A 20,428-nucleotide genomic window follows, 5' to 3' on the forward strand; every position below is an offset into this window, starting at 1 on the left:
CCTAACCCTAACCCTAACCCTAACCCTAACCCTAACCCTAACCCTAACCCTGACCCTAACCCTAACCCTGACCCCTAACCCTGACCCCTAACCCTGACCCTAACCCTGACCCTAACCCTGACCCTTCTGTCCCACTAGTGAACCGGGACCGAAGACTGGCTGTCCCGATCATCCTATCCCAGAGATATTGCTTGGGCAAGTTGTTTGCCGTCTCAGAGAAGAAACTGTACCCGGGCTGCTGGATGTTAAAATAGTCCTTCATATCTCTCGCAAAATGCGTAGGCAGCTCTAACCCAAGACAGAGATCAGGGAGTCCCGCCTCCGCATCGTTATATTGTTCCTGGATGAATGACTTTAGTGAATTGATAGTCAGAATGCACCCACTCTGAAGCCGAACTGCAGAGAAGTCATTTGTTGCCCATGTTATCGTTGGCACCTGGTGTTTCTGCCCAAATTTTTTGCAGGCAGCATGGACCTGAACACAATACGAGAACGATGTGGACTTTTGAGGAGTGAGGAACAGGGTGCATTCCTCGTCAACGTCGTCCCTGCAGTATAATTAACAGTAGCCCTTCACTAATGACACATCTGCGTTCCAATGGCGCATACTCATCAAGTAACAATGGCTCAGTGCTTTTGGCCACGCGATATAGTACTGTGCTTCTAAGCGCATACCTCATTGCCGCTGTGACGTGGGTTATCTGAAGATAGCTGACGAATGAGCCATTGGGTCGCAAGGACAATAGGCTGATAGCCCGAGGAACAAGGTACTGAGAGACGACACTTTCTCCTGTCGGCAGTACACGGTTGACGACCTCAAATTGCTGCCTCAGGATATGTGTGCTCAGGGCTACGACATTTCCCAGGGCTGCAGTCTGAGTAGCCAAGTCAACGACGTCAGGAGTAGCCTTCAGTCTCTCGAGGTCATGAACAAGATCATTAGCTGATCCTGTCTGCTCTTGTGTGAGCTCGAGCCCGTCATGCAGAGTTCCGGTGCTTGTAATCGCTAGGCATGCGATCCACAACCCTTTCCCCCATATTGTTGAGTAGTTTTCTAATGTCGCCTGCTCTTGTACTTCATAGAAGAAATCCCTGCAATATTGGATTAGTTACGGCGCAAAAACATGTAGCTCAGCATCAAAAAGCCGTTCGGCCGTACTTGTCTCGCTCCCCAATCATGACCTTACCCAGCATGGGCTGGAAGCCTGCTCTTGTATCCTCCCTTGACGCCTGCAGCATCTTAAGGCACAAATCTTTGAGCAACTCAAACGACTTGTCCTGCGGCGCATGCAGGAGGGGCCCAAGCTCGCTTAAGTCCAGTTTTTCCAGTAAAGGATATACTTGGAACTTCACCCCGAACTGGTTCAGATCCCTTTTCTCATTTATTGTGCTATTAGCGTCAGGGACTGAATGAATATCACCAGGGATTCCGAATGATGTGATTGGGGGCACCATCTCCTCCGGTCCCTGCATGACCTGAACATAGCGTAGCTGTGAAAAAACTTTTGACCTGCCATAGAAGGCCTGTGATGTTTGAGGATGGCGGGGATGGAGGACAGGACCGTAGAGGCGGAGTCCAGGAACTCCATATTAAGGTTGTACTTAGTGTCCATATTGGCACACTAACAGATGTTCGTAGGGAGGGTCTAAGAAAACTCGCTAACAAAATAGCTGTACTGCTGGAATCAATAACTAAGACTGACTCGACAGCGCATACATCGACGTCAGGTGCCTTTCGCACCCTTCCTCTTTTACTTCTTGATAGGTGTCTATAGAACCCTGATTTAGTGAGTATCACTAACCCTGCAGTGGTCACTTAGGTCGAATAACCTTAGTGAGGTCGACTAAAACGCCTAGTGACGTGGTCACTAACTAAACTAGTCTTTGTGAACTAGAATAAAATGTCTGGCTTCACTGAGTCTGGTGTACCACTCACTACGAGAGATGAGTATGCCTGCTCAGTCCAAGGTAGACAAACGGCTGTTCTGACAGGTAAGAGGCAAAGCCTACTAGTTTGCTGAATTTATTTGGATTAGTTATCCACAATAAATTTAGAGTGTGTCCCGGAACGACTACCGTCTCTTTATCCCGGTGACCTAAGTACGCAGAGGTTCTCACAGAGTGTAGTCACCTGTCGGTACGCAAATTTCCAAGCTAAGGAAATTAGGTGATGTCCGGTTGGGAGTTTAGACTTAGTCACTAATAAATAATTGGTTGTCACTAATGCTCTTAGAGCTAACTAATGACTACTATATGGAAGATTGATTTTGTTCAATGGTCTCCCATGCATTGCATACATTATAACGACGTATATAGTCGTTTGTTAGGCACCTGAGAACCCGAAAATGAGTGTCAGCCACCTGCCTCAGTGAAAACTCGGCCGTCGTCGATGCAACTAGCTAACATGACGTAGGGTCACATGACCCACGCCATTTAGCTGGCACCACGACACCCTCAATTTTCAACACTCCCTCTTTTTCACTGGACAGGTGCTGCACATCGCGTGTTCTCAGGCTACCTGTTACACTGAGAAACTAAATTTAACATATACATAATAAATACCAGTTCATCAACAAATCAATATAATAACTCAATATAGATACACATTTTTTACAACGTGTTTTATTTAATTTTAGGTTCCTTTCTATTGTTTTTGTGCCTAAACCATGGCCCCTTTGTTGTTTGTAATCTAAATTCTCTGATTCCTAAGCTCGCAGACCCATCTCTCTCGTAAAACGACTGAACTTCGGACCGCCTAGTGGCTTCGTCAGGATATCGGCAATCATTGCATCGGTCGGCTTGTAAGTTATCTTCACGTGTTCACCTTCGAGGACTTTTTCACGGAGGAAGAAGTATCTGATATCGATATGTTTGGTTCGCGGATGAATGGTCGGATCCTTGGTGAGACTAATGCATCCTTGATTATCCTCGTATATTGTTGTAGGAGTCGTTTGTTTGTGCTTGATTTCCTTGAGCAGCATTCGTAGCCACAGAAGCTCTTTTACCGCCTCTGCAAGTGCAATATATTCTGCCTCAGTGGTAGAGAGCGCGGTTGAGGCTTGTCGCTTGGATTTCCAAGCCACGGCGCCGTCACCAAGAAGAAACAAGTACCCACTTGTGGATCGTCGAGTTTCTTTATCTCCAGCCCAGTCAGCGTCGCAGTAACCGACTAGGGCAATCTGTCCAGTTTGTCGGTATGTGATTCCGTGGTCGGCGGTACCTTTTAAGTATCGTAATACATTTTTAGCTGCTTCAATATGTTTCTCGGCAGGCTTGCTACAGTATTGACTCAGCTTAGAGACTGCGGCAGCAATATCTGGTCTGGTAGCGACCATTGCATACATAAGGCAGCCGATAAGACTCCTAAATTCGGATTCATTGCCTGGCCGATCGTCAGGTAGCCGTTGTAACTGGACATATGTGTCCATAGGAATAGACTTCGATTTCGCTTCTGTCATACCAAATGTCGCCAGCACCTTTTCTATGTAGCGACTTTGGTCTAGTTTAAGTGTCTTGAGCGCCCTGTCTCTATTGATCTTGATCCCGAGAAAGTATTCCAGGTTCCCCATATCAGTCATGTCGAATCGCTTGAAGAGCTGGTCCTTGAGCTTACGAATCATATCCTTCTGCTTTCCAACAATAATCATATCATCAACATATAACCCAATGTACATAATTTCCTGACCGTCACCCTTTATATATATACCATATTCTGTAACCGCCCTCTTAAAACCAATGCTTTCCAAAAACTGATGAATACAATGATTCCAACACCTTGGGGCCTGTTTCAGCCCATATAAACTCTTCTTTAATTTACACACCAACTCCTCCTTCCCCTGCACTACATAACCTTCCGGCTGTCGCATATATATTTCCTCGTCCAAGTCACCGTTTAGAAATGCAGTTTTGACATCGCACTGCTCTATTTCCATATCCAACTCTGTAGCGATAGCCAACAGAATTCTAATCGACTCGAACCGGATTACCGGTGAGAACGTTTCTGTGTAGTCTACTCCCTCTACTTGAGAGAATCCGCGAACTACTAGTCTCGCCTTATAGCGCTCGACTTCACCGTTGGATTTATATTTAATTTTAAAGACCCATTTGCAGGATATAGCTTTTCTGCCTTTGGGAAGAAGAACTAGTTCCCATGTACCATTGGCGATTAGCGAGTTGTACTCGGAGTCGCAGGCAGTGATCCACTTAGGTCGATCAGGTCGATTAAAAATCTGACGAAAGCTCACTGGTTCTTTGATTTCGTTGATCATGAGAATACGTTCGCTAATTGCATGGGCGTATTCGATAGCAGGTGGACCTCTGCTCCGGGTGATACGTTGACTTTGAGGGGGACTGACGTTGACTTGACCTTCGTGAGGCGCATCTCCCTCTACTTCACCTAGGTGGCTTCCCGGAATAATGACGGCCCATTGACTACGAGGTTGACTGACTTGAACTTGACCTTCATGAGGCGCAGCTCCCTCTGGGGCATCCGACTTCATTACTGTTCCATCCGCTCGCAAGACCATCCCAGTTTCGATTGGGGCCCATGTTCTTCCCTCGGTATGGTCCCCACTGAGGACGATTTCTTTCCCAGTATTTCTTCTTGTTCTCTTTGCAACCTCCATTCTCGGCCCTTCACCATCACTACTATCTGGCGACCGGTCTTCGCGCCGCCTTATCACTCCCTGGCCATATTGTACAACTTCTCCACCCTGGACATGCCCTTCACTACTATCATCACTCTCATCGATCTTCTCTTCTCCGGAGACACCTTCCCCAAGTACATGAACATTCATATCATCAACAGACATATTCTCGATGTCATTTACATCGTCATCATCATCTACATGCCTCTCATCAACATCGACATTCATCGCATCCCCGCGATCCCCGCTACCCTTATTCGTTACATTTCTTACTTTATCTGTTACATGCCGTTGGCTCACTATGACGGTGTCCACTTCTGTGGCAGTATCGCCATCGCTATTATACTCCTTGTCATCGACCTCCTCTTCTAATAATGGTCCCTCACCGTATGCCAAACTTTCAATCCCACCTACGGATCGCTCATTAAATTTTACATTCCTTGCTATCTCTACCCTCTTTCCTTCTAGACTGTAGATGCGATATCCCTTACTAGCGTTAGAATACCCGACGAGAACTCCTTTGACTGACTTCGGTTCCAGTTTACTCTTTCGCTTTTCCTCAGGAATTTGCATCCATGCTTCGCTTCCAAAGACCCGTATATGTGAGATCGATGGAACCCGACCGGTCCAAGCTTCGTACGGTGTCTTTCCTTTGACCGCGCGGGTCTTGCATCGGTTGCGAATGTAAACTGCTGTGTTTAAGGCTTCTGCCCAAAATGACTTAGGTAGATCGGCTTCGAATAACATTGTTCGAACACACTCTACCAGTGTGCGGTTCATTCGCTCGCTGACTCCATTTTGTTGTGGAGTATAGGAGACCGTTAGCTCGTGGTGAATGCCTACGTCCAGTAGGTAGGATGTCATTTCATTTGAGAGATATTCACCGCCGTTATCTGTTCGTAGTACTGAGATTTTATATCCGCTTCCAGAGAATTTATTTTCCACGAGTGCCTTATACTGCTTAAACTTTTCGAAGACCTCGCCTTTGCGTCGAAGTACGTACATGGTAACGTAGCGAGAGAAGTCATCAATGAATGTGACGAAGTATCGTCCTCTTCCCAGCGACTCAGTTCTAAACGGTCCACAGAGGTCACTGTGTACTATTTCGAGCGGTCTCACAGCTCGTTCTGCCTGTGGAGGAAATGACTCCACTGTTTGTTTTCCGTTAACACATGCTTCGCAGAAACGGCCCTTGCTTGCCATATCACTATTTGTAGTGACCTTAACGAGCCCTTTGGATAGCATTTCACCGATATCGTTCATATTAACATGACCGAGTCTATGATGCCAAATTTTTAACTCGTCTTCTCTGGCATTAAACACCATTTCGTTGCATTGAATGATGCTTCCGCTAAATTCGTACAGCCTCATGTCGGCCTCTTTACGCCCAATATGTAGTTCCTCCCCTGTACCTTCAATTCGCAGGTATGCGTCTTGCTTTCTGAATGCGATTTCAATTTCATCGTTACATGTGTCCGTTGCTCGCCCGATGGATAGGAGACTCATACTGAATTTCGGCGAGTATCTAACTTCCTGGAGTGTGAACGGTGCAGTTTCTCCCTCTGCATTTGTGAGAGCAATTCTCACCGAACCTATGCCTTCAATTTCTACTTCAGCGCCATTGGCGACTTCAACTACTCTGTTGTCTTTACGAAGATCACACATTTGCGTAATGTCATTACAGTAGTGATACGAGGCTCCTGAATCTAGGTACCACTGGCCGGGTTTTATTGCTGAATTGGTGTCAGTTGCAATTAATGCCATGCGCTCGGTGAGCGCCAAATTTCTTTCCTTCGGTTGTCCCTGGTGGTCCTTGTTTCCTGACTTCTGAGTCGTCGCTCTACTACCATTTTGGTTATTGTCTCGTCGATTCTCCTTGTTGCGTCTGCAGTCCTTCATTAGGTGACCAGCTTTACCACAGGTATAGCATGTCCTGGACTCTTTTTTCTTGTCGTTGTTGACGCCGTATGCTGTCTCTTTACTGTTTCCTCTTGCTGCATTCTGCCCCTTCAGTCCCCAGAGTCGTTCTCCCAGTTTAGACCCAATCAGTCGAATTGGAATATCGCTGATCGAGCCCAGACTAGTGATGGCTCCAGCGTATTCCTCTGGGAAGTTGTTCAGCATGACTACCTTCCAAAAATCTTCTTTGTCGGTTTGCATATTGAGAAACTCTTTTAGGACGTCACACCATTCCTGAACCCATTTGTCGGGGTTCTCTGATTTCTTGCACTTCCAAGTAAATAGCTTATTTACCAATTCGAGTTGACGAGTGAGTGAGCTCTCTTTATAACGCTCCTCCATACTACGCCAGATGTGTTGCACATCTTTACTCTCTAATAGTCCTGGCTCGTAGTCACCTAGGGTGAGAACGAAATCCAAGTACGCGTAACTGTTCTTCTTGACAACTACACACACATCTTCCAGATTGGTGACGTCGTAGAATCCAGTTCCGCTTACTATATCCCATAAATTCTTTTGCACAGATAGTGCTTCCATATACATCGCCCACTTGCGATAATTCTTCCCGTCAAATTTCACCATGGTCGTGGCACCTGAGGTGCTTACCATGCAGCCTTTCAAACGATCTGTCACATCCGGCGCACCAGGGCTCATAACCTGATGTTTGAGGATGGCGGGGATGGAGGACAGGACCGTAGAGGCGGAGTCCAGGAACTCCATATTAAGGTTGTACTTAGTGTCCATATTGGCACACTAACAGATGTTCGTAGGGAGGGTCTAAGAAAACTCGCTAACAAAATAGCTGTACTGCTGGAATCAATAACTAAGACTGACTCGACAGCGCATACATCGACGTCAGGTGCCTTTCGCACCCTTCCTCTTTTACTTCTTGATAGGTGTCTATAGAACCCTGATTTAGTGAGTATCACTAACCCTGCAGTGGTCACTTAGGTCGAATAACCTTAGTGAGGTCGACTAAAACGCCTAGTGACGTGGTCACTAACTAAACTAGTCTTTGTGAACTAGAATAAAATGTCTGGCTTCACTGAGTCTGGTGTACCACTCACTACGAGAGATGAGTATGCCTGCTCAGTCCAAGGTAGACAAACGGCTGTTCTGACAGGTAAGAGGCAAAGCCTACTAGTTTGCTGAATTTATTTGGATTAGTTATCCACAATAAATTTAGAGTGTGTCCCGGAACGACTACCGTCTCTTTATCCCGGTGACCTAAGTACGCAGAGGTTCTCACAGAGTGTAGTCACCTGTCGGTACGCAAATTTCCAAGCTAAGGAAATTAGGTGATGTCCGGTTGGGAGTTTAGACTTAGTCACTAATAAATAATTGGTTGTCACTAATGCTCTTAGAGCTAACTAATGACTACTATATGGAAGATTGATTTTGTTCAATGGTCTCCCATGCATTGCATACATTATAACGACGTATATAGTCGTTTGTTAGGCACCTGAGAACCCGAAAATGAGTGTCAGCCACCTGCCTCAGTGAAAACTCGGCCGTCGTCGATGCAACTAGCTAACATGACGTAGGGTCACATGACCCACGCCATTTAGCTGGCACCACGACACCCTCAATTTTCAACAGCCTGGACTTTGACTTCATTGTATTCAACAGCCTGGCCTGTGTGCCTGCGTTTGTAGTGGGTCCTCATGCCCTCTTTCGTTGCGACGCAGACGTGGATGAGCTTCTGGTCGCAGAGAGCGCATTTGTAGCCATTAAGAATGGGAATATCCTCAAGGGCTTTGGACCCCGGTCGAAACGCCGGTTCAGTGAACAATGCAGGGCCAGGGCCCTCATCGTCTGACTCGTCTAGCTGATTTTCCACCGTGTCGTTCCAAATGACAGCTAGATGCGGCCGAAGTTTGTACATCCGTAGCACTAGCAATACAGCGTTATCATTAGGCACGACGAGCCTGTGCACGCTCTTCAAATGCTTAACGACTATGGCTTTGTCGACGACAAAGTGACAAAGCTTGCAAATCGCAACATGCCACGTATTCTCGTACACCAACCCAATGTCGTCGAGCGTGCGCGGTTCTGTAATTGTTAGCTCTCCAGTGGACCTAAGAAGGGTATCGCAAGTCATAGGGAATATTACCCGCAAGGTTAAGAGTAAGTGTCACCGTATCGCGGTCCTGCGGTGCGTTATCGTTGGCTTGAGCAACGGCAGGGTTAGCCTCGGAGTGCACTCGCTCATGATCGGAAGCTCTACAGAATTGAGCCATATGGCGCTTCAAGCTACGCAATGAAGTCATCTGACCCTCACACTTGGGACACAAGTACTTGGTACCATCCTCAGTAACAGCGAGCGTATAACTCTGGCCATTATAATCGATAGATGTGAGTCTCCGATGATTGTCGGAAATGTGCTTCGAGAGGGCAGTTCTGCTGTGGAACGCCGCGCGACTACACTCAGGACAAAAAAATTCAGTGCTTAGGTGAGACATGATCAATGACAGAACCTTCAGTTGGAATTATTTACAGTAATTCTATTGGCAAAATTATTATTGTAATCGCCCGTGGTTAATGGGCTGAACAGGCTCGTCCGACCGCAGGCAGTGTGAGTACTCTGACTCTGACGCGGGGTCTCACACCTGCTGGGCCTCCCAAAGAGTGGCTGGGATGTCACCCCAATTTCGGACACAACCACTTCTTTCACCCCAATTTCGGACACAGAACATAACCTATCGCTGGACTTTCGGACACTGAGCCCTAACCCTCGCACAAACTGGCCGACAACACCAAAAAATTAACTCGCTCAGTTCGCGTGACAAAAATTGGGGGTAAATTTGTTAAAATTCTAGCAAAATTAGCGATTCGAATGGTGCCCTTGTCGACGTGAAATTCCCATATTTGAAATTTCGGACACAGATTAGTATACAGAACCACCCCCCCTGAACCATGTCCGAAAAGTACCTGCGGCAATGCGGCTCATTAGTATGGGAATTCGGACATTCGGACACGGTTCAGCCCCCTGAACGCCAGCTTACATCTATAGGGCAGTTCTGCTGTGGAACGCCGCGCGACTACACTCAGGACAAAAAAATTCAGTGCTTAGGTGAGACATGATCAATGACAGAACCTTCAGTTGGAATTATTTACAGCAATTCTATTGGCAAAATTATTATTGTAATCGCCCGTGGTTAATGGGCTGAACAGGCTCGTCCGACCGCAGGCAGTGTGAGTACTCTGACTCTGACGCGGGGTCTCACACCTGCTGGGCCTCCCAAAGAGTGGCTGGGATGTCACCCCAATTTCGGACACAACCACTTCTGTCACCCCAATTTCGGACACAGAACATAACCCATCGCTGGACTTTCGGACACTGAGCCCTAACCCTCGCACAAACTGGCCGACAACACCAAAAAATTAACTCGCTCAGTTTGCGTGACAAAAATTGGGGGTAAATTTGTTAAAATTCTAGCAAAATTAGCGATTCGAATGGTGCCCTTGTCGACGTGAAATTCCCATATTTGAAATTTCGGACACAGATTAGTATACAGAACCACCCCCCCTGAACCATGTCCGAAAAGTACCTGCGGCAATGCGGCTCATTAGTATGGGAATTCGGACATTCGGACACGGTTCAGCCCCCTGAACGCCAGCTTACATCTATAGGAGTGCCCAGATTTTGCATGGCTAGGGTGTAGCCGGAAGTAAAAGTGCTACAGTTACAAAGCTATCCTGCACGATTTGCATGCCATCGAGTGTAGAAGCTGGCTTGACAATAGCGTATCTTGTGCCAGAGGTTTTTCATAACGTTGATAATGACCGAGCTGGATTATTCTGAGAAGAGCATACCCGAGAGTCTTATAACAATTTTGGAACCTTGTGAAGTTCCGCTTGCTTTTGACTATCATAATCGCACTATTGATGTGCGTCCGATCGCGACCGCTCTCTTGCGGTGGGGTTATGACCGTGATTCAATTGCCGGTGATCTATGGAAACGTTGCACAGATTCGCCGCAAAAGATTGAAATATTAAGGAAATTATTAAGACCGTGCGATGCTCGCATGATATTACCATCGCTAGAGAGTGGCTTTGTTCCCCGTCGACCTAGGACATGGCAGGAAGTACGCTCGAAATTCCTTCAGTCATTTGAAGTCGTCAGTCATCGGTTGGACTAGAGATTTTTATTTAGATCTATTGTTAACTATGATGGCCCGTCTCATACGCCAACTCCATCAGATAGAAGCACGGTTACAAGAAATCAAGCGACTTTCAGGCGCAAGGTGAATATAAATTCGGAATGATTGACTATAGCTAACAGATACATAGTTATTCGATCGCGATGGTGTTGGATCTATAATCGGGCAAGTATTGGATGCAGACTCATATCCACCTCCACCTGGTATGACTTATTCTGCGGAAGCACCTCTCCAAGGAGCGCATATTATTCCGTTCAGCGCGAGCAGTCACCCGGAGCTGCGAAAGGCACTCTCTATATTTGCCGGTGAATCTGTTGAGACGCAGTTGACTGGTAGCCAAATCAATGATCCATCCAATGGGTTGCTGCTAGATCCTACTACACATTCGTTATTTGGCAGATTTCGTTTTGGTATCGAATGTCGAGAGAAGATTTACCGACTTCGGAAATTATACCCGGACAAACGACTTACCGAAGCGTTGGCCAGGCATAATGATGGGGAGGTATTGTTGTTTGGATGGAAATCTCACTCGGTTCCCCGTCCTTCTTCGTTGTTTTGCAACGTTCACCTAGCTATTGGTTACCTGTTGCGCGATTCAAACGCTTTTCCGATGATAAGTGCCATTCTGCGAGATGAAGAAGAATTCAATTCCGGAAACACGGGTGGTGAGTATTGGCTAGTTACAGGTGCCTCTTATCTTGAGAGAAGGCTGCGAGGCTTGGCAGCATCCGATTATTCAGATACGGCTGGCTCTGACGAAGAGGAAAGACTGGTTATGGATGAAGTTACAACGGCTGGGTGAACTTAGACCGATTGAATACTTAGTGTGACATCAAGATAATCGGAATCACTGTACATCAGCCAGTCATAATATTTATTATCTGGTGTATTATATGGTGGCTCAAATTATGTAGGAAAGACTGAGTTCTAGTGGCTGTGGTAATTTAAATGCACCACGATTCTATGCAAATGACAGATGTGCGACAACTGCATGGAAAATGCTTGCTAATGGAAGTTGTATTTGTGCAACGCTCCAACGTTCTAGTCTATGATTATCCATGACTGAAACTAATACAAAGTACTGATGCTTGATCTACATGCATTCGAAGTATCAAATTTAATCGTAGCTGAAATCAGTAAGTTTGGTTTAGACAATTTCGTGCTTCAAGCTGTGTACCGATACAGTCGTACATTCTTGACCGGCCGGCCGTCTTCCTGTCGACTGATATTCTTGTTGACGAATGATGGTCGGGATGGATGATAGGATCGTACTATCTAAGACATCCATATTCATTGTATATTTGGTGTCCACTAAGGCAGGGATGATTGTAGGGAGAAAGGTTTATAGGTTACCTTCAGTTTAGTGACACTTCATTAACACACTGTAAGCTGATCACTGTTGAGGGTAGCTGCTAAGTGACAGATTCAAAAAAAAAACACTACTCAGTGATAGATTCGAAAGACACTACTCAGTGATAGCTGAGGTAGTGACAAATAAATATCTGGTAGCTTATTCATTAACTGCGACGTCGATGCGATTACTAATGTGACAATGTCACAGTGTAAATAATAAATATATCCAGCGACGAGATCACTAGCTTAGCTGTGGTCGTGATAGAACTGAATGTATGATACGTGGGCAGCGGAAGGGGAGCTGTAATGTGTGTCCAAACAGAGGTATATTGTCAGGAGAAATCACAGACTAGTAACAGTAACGGTTCAGAGTAGGTAAGTATAGGTAGACAGTAGTAGTTCCACTGTTCGACTGAAGGCTGCCTTCTGCTTACAATCAGACGCTGTCGTAGTAAAATAGCTATCAATCTGAACTGCTAGATTGACCAATTTAATTCTGTTGCGGTTGATTTTGAAATGAAATCTTCAATTTTGACGGTGTGGTGGTGAATCTCTACAACATTATTTTCAACGCGTCATATTTTATCAACAACATACAGAATGCCCTATGCTAATGAATCTCAAATTCAAATGGCTATGCAAGTATATCAATCGAAAGAAGTTAAATCAGTTCGACGAGCTGCTACAGTATACGGGGTCCCTGGTTCTACTCTTCAGAAGCGTATCAGGGGAACCACCCCTCGCACAGAGAAACGCGAAAATAGCCATATTCTCACTACAACTGAGTAAGAAACGTTGGTTAAATGGCTATTGGAATCTGACAAACGTGGCTTCCCTCTCAGATCTTCATTCCTTCGTGAAATGGCAAATATTCTATTGCTAAGTCGAACCGGCAGTTCCACTACTCAGGTTGGGATCAATTGGGCCACCCAATTTGTGAAACGCAGGCCAGAGTTGCAATCTCGATTCAACCGTAGGATTTCATATCAACGTGCCAAAATGGAGGATCCTAAGGTGATCAAGGAGTGGTTCCAGCTCATACGTGACACAATTATCCAATATGGGATCCACCTAGATGATATATATAATTTCGACGAGACTGGGTTTGCTATGGGTCTCCTATCAACAGCAAAGGTTGTGACGTCTGCTGAACGCAGTGAGAGACCCCGTACAATCATGCAGGGAAACCGAGAATGGGTAACAATCATTGAGGCAGTGGGATCAACAGGGGTTCTCGTCCCACCTGTGGTGATATTAAAGGCCAAGCAGCATCAAGCTAAATGGTATGAGGAATCGCAAGTTCCATCTACCTGGACAATTGAGCCTAGCAGTCGGCATCTCAGCAATAAAAGTCAGCCGCGTAAAAAAAATCCGAAAATCAGGCAGAACGCGGCGATTGCCTTCGCTGCGACTGGATGCGCTGCTGTGTCAACGAAACCCGGGCCCAAGATTACCGTGTTTATGACCAGCAGGATGGAGAGGGCTTCCAGTCTTCCAGGTATCCGCATCGGCGACGCTGGATTCTGAGCATACATGCAGCTGCAACTTGAGGACTTGTGGCGCAGAGGAGGAGGACGGGGCAACAGAGAGGATTTCCTGCTCGACTTCGTCGAGGCCGGAACGCGCGGCGATGATGATATTCGCAACGCCGGCGTTGGAGAATGATACAGCAGTCGCGCGGCCGATGCCTTTGGATGAGCTGTGATCAGGACTGTTCGGCCCTGCTGGTCGGATTGTGCGATGGCCGGGTAGGAGTCGTGCGAGGTGGAGGTGAAGCTCGTGGCGGCGGGATCGGGATGAGGAGGCATGATGCTCGATCAGTTGATAGTGACGTATATAGATCGCGATTTTGTATTATACTCGGCAAAGGATGAGTGTGTAGATAAAAATTGGTACAATTGATCAACATGTCAAGAGGGCGAGGGAAAAGAACGCATTCATCTCAGCAGTTTTTTCCCCCATTTGCCTCTCCTCACGGGTTTATCATTTCCCTATCCCACACTCCATATCATTATAGATGCAAGGTCACATTTCAGATCCATAAGAGCAGAATCACACGAACCAGTAAAAATACGTAAACCCACTTCTCCCTTGCTGACGGAGATAAATGTCCATCCCGGTATCTCCGTCGAGTTCGACCGGGTTGTGTCCTGTCGAAACCGGGAACCGGTTTAAAAACTCGGTGCAGTCCGCGGTTTCAACAGTTCTTGGTTCTGTCACCACCCGGTCCGGTCCAAACAAGCTCTACTAATCCGGTCCGGTCTGCAAGTTAGGTGTGTAAACGAATAAATTTTTCCTTATTCGTATTCGTACCATTTCGGTTATTCGCAGCGAATAAGTATGGGAGCGTCGAATACGAATAACGAATATTATTCGTAATTTGCCAAGACGCTAGCGCAGTAGTCAAACTTTAATTCAGCCAATCATGACGCGTCAATGAGTAACGCGTCAATGAATAACTTAACGACACGTCTACCAATTTTGCAATCCCTTGGAGATTAATCCAATATCCTATCTTACAACACTTATAAATGCCATATAGCAAGCATAAGATGGCTCTTAATCTTTCTCTGGTCATCCGGAGACTCTAGATAATGACAATACTATTATAAAACTGAAGCTAATGTACAAACTCACTCTGGTTCCAATGACTCCGGTAGTATTCGATGTGATTTATATTTTTTTACGACGAAAGTCGCGGCTTAACCCTCAAAGCCACGAGAGTAGTACTCTATGTTAGCGCCATGCCTTCCGCGCATAGCCACGAACATTCTGAACCCGAATACTGCTCAGGATTTTCGGAATCCCTGCAGCGAACGGAAAGAATAATCGCATTAATCAGCCCTGGCGGCTGATTGAACCCATAGACGTGAATTTTCCTTGAGACTGCTCGTCATTCAAGACTAGACTCTCAGCTCCCATCTCATAGTTCATATTTATTCAGTCCATATCCATTACTCACAGTTAGCGGCGTAGACGACCGTGGATGCTGATGCCGAAATCTGTCAGCTTTTACGAGTCCCAGATGGGACCGTAGCCACAAATTCCTCGCGATCTCATTCCGTACACCACTTCTCTCGTTGCGGAGGGATTCGCAATAACAAAGACAGCCTCCGCATTACTCTGTTTGACAAGCTTGTAAGTTTCAAGCACCATATCTGGCCGCACACCTCTGCGAGCGTCGATGACGACGGCGTCCGGGTCGACGCGGTACACTTCGTCGACAATGGCTTGGCCGTAGGTAGTGATCGGATCCCGAGTGGACCACAGTATGCGGCATGGGATTTCATATGGACTCAATAGTGACAGGCACGGTCCGATGCCCGAACCAGTGGCGACGACGACTATTCGATTAAATATTGTGGCGATCCGTAAAATGCCGTATATGGGTGCTCCGCGTACCCAGATTCGGACCGGTTTTTGTTCGATCTGCCTAGATGTCCAGTCACCTGCCTTGGAAACTATGAGAGAGAAACCTTTATCGGCTGAAGACTCTGAAATCGTTGCGAATGAGTGCCATTCGAGAAGTGGCCTGGTTGAGATTCTGATACCCTGGCAGAGAGCAACGGCAGCGTAGTCAAAATGGAGACGGATGGCGTGTGACGAGAGAACTTCGGGACGAACGTGACGCTTGCGCAGACGTGTCCAGGGGTAGACGATTAACAGCGTGATAAGCAGAAGCAACCAGAACACGGCCGATTTATACAGGCACACTGCATATGGACGACCCTGCGCCTGAGCTGTTGAGCCCGTCGAGACGAACAGCAACACCCAGAACAAGACTATTGCTGTCCAACCGAGAAAACGGTGAAAACACTCGAAATAATTATGGTGCCGCACGCGGAATCTCGGGTACGCAACGACGGGAATAATAATGAAGACTACCAAGCAGATGCTGTTGATGACTAGAATAGCGATGAGGCGAGGCGTGTTAGTCCGGCTATGCAACGCGGCGTCTTTCACTGCCAGGGCCCAGTAGATCGCAAACCAGACAACACCGCTAACGCCGGCGCCAGAGTGAAGTCCACCGTAGTGGAAGACGCGAGCAAAGTGGTCTCGAAGCCACAGCGGTGCAGAGCGCGGGACCCACGCACACGAAAGAAATAGCAAATTGACCTGGAGTCTCGTCAGATCATGGAAACATTATACACTAGGGAGCGCGTACGACATGCTCGTTTCTGACGAGGGCGGCGGCGAAAATATTGGCCGCGCAAATATTTTGTGCAAGAGCAATATGGTCGTCGAAATCGGTTTGCGAGTACCTGACAAGAAATATAACGGCGGCGATGAGATTTGCTGAGAACACCAATGTGAATAGCTTGCGATAGTAAGACAACGCCGTAAACCTGAGCCACCGGTAGACACTTGACCCTCGCTTGCGAGGCAAGATATCGTCGCCGCTTTGCTGCTCAACGTCCTCTTGCCCGCTAACCCGGTCACTATTGTTATCAACGCTGTAAGCATTGATTTGCTTGCGACCATCGCGCAAATCGAGCTCGATATCGTCCGTTTCAAACTCGCTGCAGAGTGTTTTGTCTATGAAATTGCACTCGTGGTCGCCTGTCAGCACCATGTTGTTACTGCATTTCTGAAGAGTTATTTTTCTTAACCCTGGACCACGAGATCTTTTTATCCGTCGGCCCAAATTCCCCAAATTACCCCTGAGAGGACCCTACTGCCGCGACGCCGTCACCAAGAATGTACCCATGAATGCCCTCAGGACACGATGCAGTTCGGTCGACAAAAGATAAATGCGCTGAGGCCTAGATATACTTAGTGCTCGGAAGAAACAGGTCTCAAATCGACAAGAACGCCATGAACCTTAAGGCGCCGACAGAGGATCTCCTCACGTATACGTTCGCCCACACTGACGACCTAGACAGGCCTGTATGCAGACACGAAACGTGTGCGGAAATCATATAAATTTTACTTACGACGTTTAGATTCTTGTGGACGCGGCAGCACCGTGGCGATGTCTTTCAACCCGGCAGACGGTAACAGAAATCAGAAGAGTAATTGCCGGCCTGCACGCACTGGGCATTAGGTCAGGCGACACTGTCCTCGTCCACAGCTTCAACGACGTATGTTTCTGTTCACGTGCAATAGCGACGGGCTAACTGAGGGGGGAAAAAGATATATTACACTGTCCTTTTTTTCGCCGTCATCGGAGTCGGTGGCCGGTTCGCTGGTTCAAACCCCGCCTACACTTCGGCCGAACTCATTCATCACTTCCGGGTGACCGAAGTTCGGCTTGTTATCAGCATGCCAGAGTGCCTGGAGCCGGTCTTGAAGGCTGCTGACGAGGTTGGTGTTCCGCGCAACAACATTCTAGTGTTCGATCCGTTCAAACCGCAAAAGCAATCGCCAACCCCAGCAGGTTTACGGTCGTGGACAGAGCTACTTTTGCACGGCGAACGGGACTGGAACAAGTTCGACGATGGCCAGACAGCACAGGAAACTATAGCGGTCCTCATGTCTACGAGTGGCACAACAGGTTTGCACAAGGCCGCTGCGGTCTCGCACCAGGCGCTCGCATTAAACGACAGCGTGATCCAAGTCGGCCCCCATAAGGATTATCCGGTGTCGCGTTTAATATGCCTCCCGCAGTTCCACGCGTTCGCATCCCCGCTTTCTCACGTCGGTCCATTCCGTAACGGGGTGACGACGTATGTTATGGGTCGGTTCTTGCTTGCTGCCTTCATCCGCGCCGTGCAAGACCACCAGATCACTGAAGCGCCGATGGTACCGGCCATGATCACGCAGTTCGTCAAGAGCCTGTCGCCGGCAGACGCGTCGGGTCCCCTCCGGTCACTTCGATGGGTCTGGTCTGCCGGGTCGCCCCTGGAGGCGTCGATCCACCGCGCGTTCGAGGACCTGATTCATCCAGCGGGTTGTATTGCGCAAGTCTGGGGCATGACCGAGCTCGGGTGGGTGTCGACGTTTAAAGCGCCAGCCCGGGGCGTTGCCGGCTCGGTCGGCATGCTTTTGCCGTTTGTCGAGGCGAAAATTGTCGACGACCAGGGTCAGGAGATTGTCGACGCGATCGCGACCGGCGCGTCGGGCGAGATATGCATTCGCAGTCCGATGCGCATGCGGTGCTACCTGGACATGCCGAATGAGACTGCGGCCGCGTTCGATGACAACGACTTTTATCGAACTGGCGACATTGGGTATTGCCGCGACGGGGTTTGGTATATAATCAGTCGCATCAAGGTACAGAACCCATTCTTTCGTGGGGAACGGACGGGCTAACACTGTGTAGGACCTTATAAAGGTGCGCTGTTGGCAAGTGTCGCCGTCCGAGATAGAGGCGACGCTGCTCGCGCACAGCAGCGTCGCAGACGCGGCCGTGATTGGAGTGACGCCGGGTGGCGAATCGAGCGAGGTCCCGCGCGCATATATCGTGCGGGCGGAGTCGTCACTCACCGAATCCGACGTTCACGTCTGGATGCGTGAGCGGCTGGCGAATTTCAAGGCGTTGGATGGGGGCGTCGAGTTTGTGGACGTTATCGCAAAAACCTCGACCGGCAAGATACTCAAGACTGTACTGCGAGAGTCATATAGGCGTCGAATAAACTCATAAGTTTCTATAGCAGCAAATACAATCTCAATTTAAAGGTACACGACTGACGCTGTTATCCTGGAAGGAGCTCAAGAAAGTCGAGCAATTGCCTGGCCTCGACGTGCTTAATCGCGGTCTCCTGATTGTCGAGCCCGAGTGTGATGAACAAGATATCGAGATATCGTTAAGTCGCCCGTGGTAGTTGTCGTTTGCAAGGCTGTTCGTCTCCGCTGTCAGCTCCTTTTCCGCCGCTCACTTTGCGATCGGTTTTGCGAGTCGAGGACCGACGACGTCGTGTCACTCGGGCGATCTCCTGAGCCCACCTCATTGCCCGCCCCGCTCGTCTGCGCCCATGTACATCAAGTTTGACGAGCGCGCGAGAATGCGGAACGGCGCGTTTATGACGACGAGATACAGAGAGTAGACTTCGTGGAGGTCGACGGATTTTACATGCATGATTGACATCAGGACCGTGTTGGCTATCGTCGGTTCGAACGGGGCGAGGTTGCGCATGCGATAATTGTCGGATGTGGCCGTGCACGAGCGGTCGGCGAGATCGTGGTGGAACGTAGATCTTGTCCTTGTCGTCGAACAAGAGCTAGTAGTTTTTCTCGACCGCGGACAGCTGGACCTAGGCCTGGCGTATGGCTGTCTTGGCTGTTGTGTAGTCCATTACGTGATAGACTGTGTTTTTGTTTTCCACTAAGACGTGATGCTTTCTTATATTATTTCAGCTCACTGTGCAGCGACTTGACAAAGTGGCTTGGTCATTATTAATGATACCATACTCAGTAACCAAATCCCTGGGAGAGACTTTACTTTATAGTACCTTCAGAGTAGCTGTCTATGAGCTAGTCGGCACTGTATAGCGAGTTGCTTCGGTACAGTCACTAATACGATAGGGGGTCACAGTCAACCCAATTTCCGATTTCTAGTATATTCATGTTGAGTAAACCTATTAATTGCCACAGTACATTCAATGTCAGTGAGGTTGATGCGAACTAGCTAGACTCTCGACTGCTCAGCCATTGCACACGCCCATAGAGCTCATTTTGATTATCAGCATATTCCACATCTTGGAAGACCTTAACCACAGCAAACTGGTGCTTCGTTCCTTCTCAGCAACTAGAAAATATGTAATCAACGTCACCACAAAATCACTCTTTCTTATCATTCTGGTAACTGACTTAACGGAGGCAGAATCTTAACTCAGGCCCACAGGTTGCAAGGATAGAGGAAACTACGTCCTCCCAATTGGCACGGCACTTCTTGTAATGGACTACCTTCTGCTGTATTTGAGACACCACTGCAGCTGAAACAGGCTCAATATTCAAGTGAGCTGCTCCAACTGTTATTATGTAAACTCCAGTTGGCGTTAGACCTGATCTAGCAAGCCTGTTAGCTGAGAATTTTCTTGCTCTTGCAAAAAAAATGAAAGGTAAGCATCGGGATTTGTCCAGGGAGTAGAACCTGCTCATTGATTAGGATTACATTTGAAAGACTTTCATCCTTGCGCTTTTTACCTTGCAACATGGTGACAATACATATCTTTTCCATGGTGAATTAGCGCCATCCCAAGCCTGACCACAGTTCTTAATGCATCGACAGGATGCAACATCCCATGGAGGTTGGATGTGTACACTGTCAGATCAGAGTACAGATTCTTATAAACGAATTTCCGGACTGCTTCATCCAGAAATTGAAGATCATCTCGAGAAAGGGCCATCGCTCATATGTCCAATGGC

General features: G+C 47.7%; 6 protein-coding genes across 6 annotated transcripts; 2 read left to right on the forward strand and 4 right to left on the reverse strand.

Moving 5' to 3' along the window:
• Positions 1–61: 61 nt before the first annotated feature.
• On the reverse strand, positions 62–1,455 carry POJ06DRAFT_203770 (uncharacterized protein; the record flags this gene model as incomplete). Its single annotated transcript, XM_056185323.1, has 3 exons — positions 62–548; positions 610–1,092; positions 1,160–1,455. The coding sequence occupies 3 exons, from the start codon at positions 1,453–1,455 to the stop codon at positions 62–64; spliced, it is 1,266 nt and encodes a 421-aa protein (XP_056039984.1).
• A 5,216-nt stretch (positions 1,456–6,671) lies between these two features.
• POJ06DRAFT_184230 (uncharacterized protein) lies at positions 6,672–7,187 on the reverse strand (the record flags this gene model as incomplete). Its single annotated transcript, XM_056184763.1, has 1 exon — positions 6,672–7,187. A coding segment is annotated over one exon (516 nt), but the record flags the coding sequence as incomplete, so codon positions are not given.
• A 1,015-nt stretch (positions 7,188–8,202) lies between these two features.
• On the reverse strand, positions 8,203–9,055 carry POJ06DRAFT_181070 (uncharacterized protein; the record flags this gene model as incomplete). Its single annotated transcript, XM_056184747.1, has 2 exons — positions 8,203–8,672; positions 8,719–9,055. Coding segments are annotated over 2 exons (807 nt in total), but the record flags the coding sequence as incomplete, so codon positions are not given.
• Positions 9,056–10,387: 1,332 nt separating this feature from the next.
• On the forward strand, positions 10,388–11,847 carry POJ06DRAFT_304414 (uncharacterized protein; the record flags this gene model as incomplete). Its single annotated transcript, XM_056190833.1, has 3 exons — positions 10,388–10,693; positions 10,748–10,852; positions 10,899–11,847. The coding sequence occupies 3 exons, from the start codon at positions 10,388–10,390 to the stop codon at positions 11,568–11,570; spliced, it is 1,083 nt and encodes a 360-aa protein (XP_056039987.1). The 3' UTR covers positions 11,571–11,847.
• Positions 11,848–14,636: 2,789 nt separating this feature from the next.
• On the reverse strand, positions 14,637–16,749 carry POJ06DRAFT_263804 (uncharacterized protein). Its single transcript, XM_056188931.1, has 2 exons — positions 16,287–16,749; positions 14,637–16,237 (listed from the first exon to the last, which is right to left on the reverse strand). Exons 1-2 carry the CDS (start codon positions 16,692–16,694, stop codon positions 15,134–15,136), a joined length of 1,512 nt encoding a protein of 503 aa, XP_056039988.1. The 5' UTR covers positions 16,695–16,749; the 3' UTR covers positions 14,637–15,133.
• Positions 16,750–16,792: 43 nt separating this feature from the next.
• Positions 16,793–18,856, forward strand: POJ06DRAFT_46919 (putative AMP-binding enzyme). The gene is made up of 4 exons (XM_056191088.1): positions 16,793–17,008; positions 17,065–17,202; positions 17,255–18,334; positions 18,384–18,856. The coding sequence occupies exons 1-4, from the start codon at positions 16,937–16,939 to the stop codon at positions 18,702–18,704; spliced, it is 1,611 nt and encodes a 536-aa protein (XP_056039989.1). The 5' UTR covers positions 16,793–16,936; the 3' UTR covers positions 18,705–18,856.
• Positions 18,857–20,428: the final 1,572 nt, after the last annotated feature.

This window comes from Lipomyces tetrasporus (genome assembly GCF_029532465.1).
Source record: "Lipomyces tetrasporus strain NRRL Y-64009 chromosome Unknown POJ06scaffold_14, whole genome shotgun sequence".
Lineage (NCBI taxonomy): Eukaryota > Fungi > Ascomycota > Lipomycetes > Lipomycetales > Lipomycetaceae > Lipomyces > Lipomyces tetrasporus.

What these genes read in the sequence shown, in the direction of transcription:
- POJ06DRAFT_263804 (XM_056188931.1), bottom strand. Translation starts at nt 16,694, where the DNA reads ATGGTGCTGACAGGCGACCACGAGTGCAATTTCATAGACAAAACACTC. An exon ending in TCGTCAGAAACGAGCATGTC is followed by an intron (nt 16,238 to 16,286) that starts GTACGCGCTCCC and finishes ACGAGACTCCAG; the next exon opens with GTCAATTTGCTATTTCTTTC.
- POJ06DRAFT_46919 (XM_056191088.1), top strand. Translation starts at nt 16,937, where the DNA reads ATGAACCTTAAGGCGCCGACAGAGGATCTCCTCACGTATACGTTCGCC. An exon ending in CTGACGACCTAGACAGGCCT is followed by an intron (nt 17,009 to 17,064) that starts GTATGCAGACAC and finishes TACGACGTTTAG; the next exon opens with ATTCTTGTGGACGCGGCAGC. An exon ending in TCGTCCACAGCTTCAACGAC is followed by an intron (nt 17,203 to 17,254) that starts GTATGTTTCTGT and finishes GGGGGGAAAAAG; the next exon opens with ATATATTACACTGTCCTTTT.